Source organism: Acanthopagrus latus, chromosome 12 (genome assembly GCF_904848185.1).
Source record: "Acanthopagrus latus isolate v.2019 chromosome 12, fAcaLat1.1, whole genome shotgun sequence".
NCBI lineage: Eukaryota > Metazoa > Chordata > Actinopteri > Spariformes > Sparidae > Acanthopagrus > Acanthopagrus latus.
The window spans coordinates 25,253,675-25,261,779 of NC_051050.1; the positions used below are offsets into that span (position 1 = coordinate 25,253,675).

The 8,105-nt window shown below is 46.4% G+C and overlaps 1 protein-coding gene across 4 annotated transcripts in view; it reads right to left on the reverse strand.

Annotated features, from left to right (window-relative positions):
- Nucleotides 1-1,345: 1,345 nt before the first annotated feature.
- The window catches only part of lhfpl2a (LHFPL tetraspan subfamily member 2a), a 34,789-nt gene continuing 28,029 nt past the window's right edge, over nt 1,346-8,105 (reverse strand). For all 4 annotated transcript variants that reach the window (XM_037117977.1, XM_037117974.1, XM_037117975.1 and 1 more), the window contains one exon: nt 1,346-2,452. In XM_037117977.1, coding sequence (XP_036973872.1) covers nt 2,196-2,452 — 257 coding nt within the window. In that variant the 3' untranslated portion in view covers nt 1,346-2,195. The remainder of the gene's footprint in view (nt 2,453-8,105) is intronic.

Sequence of the window (8,105 nt, forward strand, 5' to 3'; positions counted from 1 at the left end):
GTTTTCGTAACGAAGCAGAAATCTGAAAATAATACAGAACTAAATATGTAATTGACAAATAAAATAATAATTAATTAAGCAAAACAGACATTTATATGCAGTGACACTAAAGATATTTAAGTCAAAATGTACAAATTATTGAGTGGCATAAATTATAAATTATTCATTCACTGATGTATTTTCTGATTTCGGCAGTTTCGCTCCTCGACAACATGAAACACAACCTGTTGTGTATTAAAGGGCGAGTGCAAAATGTTTGAGTGTTTGAGTGTTTGAGCCTGCAGCAGCAGCTGATGACCACATGAGGTCAGCAGAGATCAGAGAACAAGAGTTCACGTCACTGCAGATTGAAGATGTTTGGTTTGAATTTGAATTAAACATGAGTCAGAATCATCTAGTGACGTCACAGAGGACATCTGCTGCTCCTCTGTCCATCCAGAAGTTTTATTTTAAGTACATTTTCCTGATACGTCTTTAATATGAATGTATTGATTAGAGCAGCATCAGAATCTATCCTGCTGAGATATCTGTCATGATCTTTAGTCAGTGTGTCTGTTACTCTCTACAATAAGTTGCCGTGTTGGAAGAAGTACTCAGATATTTTATTAAAATATCTTTGATGACATCAGACTGAACGACTCCACAATGAGTCCACAGTGAAGGTTATAAAGTTCAGTTCTTACTGAACCAGTTTTATTACCAGTAAACTGTTAACAGGTGGCCTGTGCCTCCATGATACAGCTGTTGTTGTTCAACTACTGAGTCCAGATTAAAGGAATATTTCACACAAAATTAAAAATCAGTCATTATCTCAGTTTCTTTTAACACCCAGAGTAACCCAGAGAGAAACCCTCCGACTACTGGAGGCAGAAGTTTCACTAATCCTCATAAACACTCAGATCTGTCAGGTGAAGCGTTGTAGTCCACAGAACAGTTCTGGAGCTGACAGTTCTTGAGTAAATGTTGTTGAATTTGAGGCGTGCACACACACACACACACACACACACACACACACACACACACACACAGAGTCCAGTTCTGCATCAGTGGAAAAACTGATCACCCGCTGGCTGGAAAACGTACCAACCCCCACCTCAAGGGCCAAACCGAGGTCTCAGCACCAGGCTGGCTGCTCCACTTGCTGCACCTCCTCCTCCTGCTCCTCCTCCTCCTCCTCCACCACCTCCTCCTGCACCTCCTCCTCCTCCTCCTCCTGCTCCTCCTCCTCCTGCACCTCCTCCTCCTCCTCCTCCTCCTGCACCTCCTCCTCCTCCTCCTCCTCCTCCTCCTCCTCCTGCTCCTCCCCACAGCGAGGCTTCCACTGGATAAAAAACTGAAACCAAACTCTTTTTTTTTTCCCTTCTCTTTATTCGTTTGGCAGAAACAAATGGGAACAGATAGGACACTATCTACGGACTCGACAGACTCCCTGAAACCAGACGTCACTAATAACAGCAATACTTCATTTGAACGAGTCCTCATTATCCGGTCCAGGACCAGATCCTTCACAGTCCAGGACCAGATCCTTCACAGTCCAGGACCAGATCCTTCACAGTCCAGGACCAGATCCGTCAGAGTCCACGATCAGCTAACTTCATTTCAGGACAAACGAAACACACGGCGGAGCTTCGTGTGCTCGTCTTCCCACTGATACATTTCAAGGGTCTGCAAACACATGAAGGATTCAAACAACAGTACATTCTGAGAGCTTTACAGGACATCAGCCAGTCTGATGCTGGGAGTAGTTTATTCTGACTGTTAGTGGTTCCCTTGTTGAGTTCATACTCTCACACGGTTCACAGATCCAGGCTCGCTGGTCGTGTTTGTAAGGCAAGAGTGACATCATCAGCGCAGCCTGGATCAAGCTGACCGATCATTCTGCGATCATAACTATCTATGTACAAAATATATATAATCACACGTATTTACAGGTGGACACGTGGCGGCCGCGGAGACGACGCGTCTCCGGGCGTCCGACACCAACAACAGACACACAGCACCTCTAGTGGCAGAAAGACAAAGACACACACTGAGAAGAAAACTTGGCACTTGTAGATTTCTCCCACAGAAACACAAAACAGACATTTGGAGTCAGTTCTAGTGGTAAACAATGCACACAGGCCGGCCTCGTCAGGGGAGGCAGCTGCTGACTCTGATTGGCCCGTTTCTCTTCTTCTTCTACAGAAGTGTGATCCTCAGAGGAGGCAGATGAGGCTCTTCCCCTCCTCGATCTCCTCCTGGACTTTGTCGCTGGAGGTGGCGATCTCGGCCTGAGCAGAGAAGACGGCGCAGACGAAGGTGAGCACGGTGCCGCCCATGGCGGTGTAGAAGGCCCAGCCCATGGAGCAGAGCCCGGCCCGGTACGGAGCCGCGTCAGGGCCGCAGTACAGCTGGACCTTGTTTGAACCCCAGCCAGCAGGGTACAGCATCAGACCCAGGATCAGAAACAGACCTGAGAGAGGGAGCAGAGATGGAGCGTTAACTGACCCACGTTTATTTAAATAGAAATGACACAGTGGTTCAGTTCTGGAACGTGTAACTGACATTAAAGGAAGTGAGTTACAGGTTGAACTGAGAAAATCTTTATGTAGAAAAATCATTTTAAAAATAACACATCTGCAGTTTGTAAAGAGGGGCAGAAAAAAATCTCTCTTTTCTTTAAAAACATGATCATGGTTGTCAGTAGATCCTATAAAATGTTTGTCTGTCTGTTCAACCTGCGGTCAAATTATATTTACTGTTAGTCGACTGTAAGTAGTGTGACTGATTTTTAAAATCTTGCCAGCATAATGTTCGGTGAACTGAGCGGACTAGTTTAACTTCCGGTGCTAAGTCGTGTCTAAGGTCCGTCCTATTTACTGGAGCAGTGAACAGTGTTTCCATCACATAAGAATCTGATGGGACTCCAATGGTTGTTGTTGCCAGGGAAACAAAATCACTGCTTGCGAATTTTTGATCACAAAACCCACGAAAACATATGTAATGGTCAAAATGTTTTCTTCTTTGTCAAGTGACCGTAGTATAAATGACCCATGAGGTGGCAACTAAACTCACTGAACGACGGCTAACTTCCACATCTGTCAGCAAAAACCCTTCAACAGGTCAGATGAGCTTCAGTTCTGATGGACTGCAGCATCGTCTCTTCTCTGGTCCAAAACATTTCCTGCCAAACTGCTGTCACGGCATCCAAAGCATCCCATCAGCACGCAAAAAAATGTTACACCAGGCAGAAATGATTTCCTGTCGACTGTCTGAAACTGAAGATAATCAGAGCGAGACCTCCAGGACGGAGAGACCTGAACCTGGATCTTGACACACATGTCTGTCAGAGAGCAGAGAACAACAGGAAAAGGTAGCCTGGCCCAGTCACCGGCTGACCCTCCGGCGTCTCAGGGGAAGGATGAGGTCACTTCCTGACCCACTTGGCTTCACTGAGACAGAGTCCGGGTCTGAAAAGTGAAGCCAAGTGCAGAAGAGTGATCCAGTCATACAGAACACACTCAGAGGTCCAAGTGGATCGATGTGAAATAACGTGTTCGGTCTGTTTGTGAACACACCGTCTGTTTCAACTGATCCAACCACAACATCACCAGACTCCATTAACAAACTTAGTGATTTTAAGAGTTGTTTCATGAGGAGAAACTCAACAAACTTTGTGAAAAGAAAGTTTGCAACAAATTCTCAACAATTTGGTCCTTGCTGTAAATTCGGCAAACGTTCAACATGAAGTTCTTTCTTCCTTTGTGTAAAAAACAGTGTTTGTCTCAGTGATGTTGGTGTTTATTTGCATACAGAGCAGGAAGGTGACAGATCAGCCTCATATAGATGCAGCTGATTATAATAAAACAACCTCCATTATTTATTAGTTTCATGTCAGGTCTCCATCCTTTCCTCTGCTCTGCTCTGCATCCAGACGATCGGCCTTCCACCAATCGCAGCGCGGGAGGAAACGTTTACAAGAACACAGTTACAGATAATAAATGAAGCGCGCCGCTCTCACTGCTTCTCTTCACAAAAACAAAAAGTGGAGGTGAAACTGTCTCGCTCTCCTTTCCAGCCTCTCCTAATCTCTCTCTCGCTCTCTGCTTCCTCTCCTTCTCCTCCCGTTCTCTCGCTCTTAAAGCGCCCGATATCGTATTAAACAAGGAAATGAAAACTAGGTCATAAATTCTTTCCACATGTTGCTGCACTGCCCTGACGTCCAGACCGGCTCCAGTGATGGATTGAAGGTATGGTTTTAATTCCCAACCCCACCCCTCCTAAGACCCCCCTCCACACACACACGCACACACGCACACACACACACACGCACACACACACACACACACACACACACACACACACACACACACACACCTCCTCCACCCGTCTCTCTCCAGGCTGCTGGACCTTTCTAACCTAATATCCCGCTGCACTCCACCCGTCCAGCCTCACTGCTCCCTCCGCACTGGCTCTCGTCTCCGTTAACTTCCAGACTGTCAATTCTCCACCATCAATCTGATTCTGATTGCTGCCTCCTCCACCTCCACCTCCACCTCCTCCTGCACCTCCCTGACCTCTGCTCCCACAGCCTCTGACAGACCTGCCCACCCTGACCTCCTTTCCAGGAAAAGAGGAGCTGGAGGAAAATAAGGAGGAGAGACAGCAACAGGAAACGCTGCCGATCCGTCACTTATCGTGGTAACAGTGATGGAATGTAACTAAGTACATCTACTCAAGTACTCAAGTCGAATTAGGAGCTACATTTCCATCCATCAGCATGGGAGGGAGGAGCGACTGACTGAGTTTACAGTGAACTGTTCCTTTAAAGTAGTTAGAATCGATTGGCTGAATATGACAAATGCTGCCGTGTAGAAATAAAGAAATTAAAAAAGGCGTTTCTATGGTTACAAGTTCGCTCTACGTCTGGTTTTCCAGCCACACCTCCAGTGTAAACACAGAGAACCAGGCAGAGGAATCACTTCTGTGATCAGTCACAGCTGACCCGTCCGTGAGAATCATCATCAGACAGTAATTCTGCTTTCATTCCTGTAATTCGTTGTCGTGTTTTCCCGCTCGTCCAGGTCACGGTCAGCAGTTAAACCTGCGATAAGGTCTGTGATTCACGGCTGGAGGGAAAGTTTATGGAAGGTAATAAAATGTCTTTCGACACTGAAGAACTGGAGACGGTTTTACGGCCGAGTTTGTTTGCCGTCCTGTCTCTAATGCCGAGTGACGACGAGCGAGCGAGGCGCTCAGTAAATGTGCAGAGAATCACTTACAGGTCGTCTAACCGGAGGACGAGAAGTCTCCGAGTGAGAGACAGTTTACCCGTCTGACCCTCGACAGAGGAGCGTCTGTTTTAGTCATCCGATTACGTAAAGTGAAGGGAATGGATTTACCTTCAGCCTGACCGTCACTTTAATGGCATCTGAGAAACTGTGGCCATCATAAAGTGTGTCACAGGGGACGAAAAGAGTCTGAAGTTAAAAAGTACAAGTGACATCAGTGTATGTGAAGATTGGGTTAATGGGCTTTGGGGCGAATCCAGTGCAATGACGTGACCATCTCTGGCAACGGCTTCACAATCTTCCCATCTGAGGTCAATCACTTCCCCAAACATCTGCCGTCTGGCTCCAGTTTTCTCGTTACTGGAGGGTCGGCACGAATAGTGGAAATAGTGATTAGTAGAAAGTCAGTGTGGTGGATATCAGTGAGAGGGGTATCACTCACAGGCCTCGAGGAAAGAAATCAGTCAAATTAAAGACTCATGCACACAGAATGACTGATCGAAGAAACACCAGCAGTTAGATTCTCAGACCTGGTATCTGCCCCGAGCGAGCCTCGATCCAATAAACACCTACGTAACTGGGACAAACAGCATCTTTTACACAAATAAGGAAAAATCTGCATGTAGAACATTTGCCGAATTAACAAGAAGGTCCAAATGATGCAGAATGAGTCAGAGACAGAGTTTCACAGAGTTTATAAAGTGTCTCCAACTCAACAACTCACTAAACTGACACATTTGTTAAGGGAGTCTGGGGACTTTCTCCTGTTTAGTGTCTTTGTAACATGTGACATGTTTAGATCAATAACATGTTTCTTCTTTCATAAATGGAGTGTAAATGGTGAAATCAGTGTAAACAGTGTGTTCAAACAGCTGATCAGTGTTGGCAGGTAAGACTTTAGCACTTTAGACACAACTCTAAACTGAGTGTTTTTTAAATGGAGTCTGGGGACTTTCTCCACAGGTGACAGAGATGCTTGTGCAGAAAGTCCCCAGACTCTATTTAAAAAACACTCAGTTTAGTGAGTTGTTGAGTGAGGAGGAACTTGTGTAATGATTTGGCCCTTTGTGCTAATTCAACAAATGTTCTACATAAATAATTTCTTCCTTCTTCTGTGTAAGAATCATTACGTGTCCTGCTGATGTGCGCTCTGTAGCTGTCTGCTCGTGATCGGGTCACTCGGAACAGATAAACACCAGGTGTGATGGGCCTCGGAAGTCAGACAGAAGGCATTGTGGGTCTAATCTCTTCCTGTGGTTGAAATGAGTGAAGGGTTATCGGCCTCCAGCTCCAGCGGCTCGGAGGAAACCCTGCCGCCTCCTCAGCTGTTTGAAGCTCCTCTCGCCCCCTTTCCTCTTCCACATCCTCATCCTCTCCACAATGAGGAGACTCAGCGGTGAGTTTCCTCACTTTCATCACCTCAGCCTGTGTCTCCAACTGTCTTTCATACAGATGGTAAGTAGAGGCCTCTCAGGTTATGTAACTGTGGCTGTATTCTTGTGGTGATGAGCAAACCCTGTTGTTGACCGTTTGCTAAACCTTCCTCCAACAGCCACAGTCCAATTACAGCCTTGTAACCATAAACAGGCACCAGCGCTTCCATTAGACAACGCTGGTGCTGGTTCAGGAGTCCTGGAAGATTTAAACGTCCCGCAGAAATGGAGGGAACTGATCAGTTTATTGAGCCTGAAAACAAATAACAAAGACGGCTGATGCCGTCCCTGAACAACTGCAAGTGTCTGTAACAGACAACATGGAGTAAGACAAAAAAAAAGTCAGCAGTTCTTTAAATCCTTCCCAACACGCCCACCGCTTCTGTTTGGCCCGCAGCAAATAAACAAGCGTGTGGGAGGACAGCCATAATCAGCAGAGAGCTGAGAGCTGCAGTCTGAGGGAAGAGGAGGCTGGGTCATGATCTCATGGCCTCCTCCTCCTCCCGGCCATCATTCAGCACACGGGTCAGCACCACGGACACGCCATCACACACACACACACACACACACACCCCGCTCACAGATACGCATGCGCTCCAGCTGACGCGGCAGGAGGTCAGTATCTGTGTGAGGGCGGAAACAAACCGCCGTGTGCTTTAAACTCCGGCTGCTGGTGCGAGTCGACAGGAGGCTCCACGAGAATCAAACACATCATTGTGGCCGTGGGAGTTGTGGCGCTCGTAATGAATGTGTTCAGCTGAAACTTTTCATTTACCTTGATGAACGGCGGACGCCACAGGAATGAGGACAAACAATAAAGGTTAGAGTCGGATTTAAGACTCCTCTGTTCTCGTCAGCACGGTCACAGAGGAGACGAGTAGTTAGTCTGGAGGTGAGTAACGCTAGAAAACAACTAGTTAACACGACGTTTTGTACGGCAGAAACTTTGTCTTCTCCCTCCAGTTTTTGAGAATCTGAAGCTTCAGAAAATGAAGCCATGTTTCCCAAACTAACCCTAATCAGTCCTCAGGCTTTTAGATAAACTAAACTCCCTGTAGGAATCGTTTGGTGTCTTAAAATATTAACTTCAGTGACAAAAACAAGACACTGACAGATGAAGTTACCCCCCAGTGATCCACCAGCTGAGGAGATCTACTGGACAGATCCCAAAACCTTCGGTGAAACATGTAAATAGAAGTTTCAGGTCCAAAAACACTGAACACATTTCACTTAAATAATGGCGACGCATTTTGGTCACTTTGCTAACCGGGGGAAGTCGTCCCATCAGCCCTAAACCTGAAGAGCCACGAGTTGTTTGTCTTTCTCTGAATTCCAGTTTCACAAAACACTCAATGCAGCAGAAGTGTCACGTGTGTGTGTGTGTGTGTGTGTGTGTGTGTGT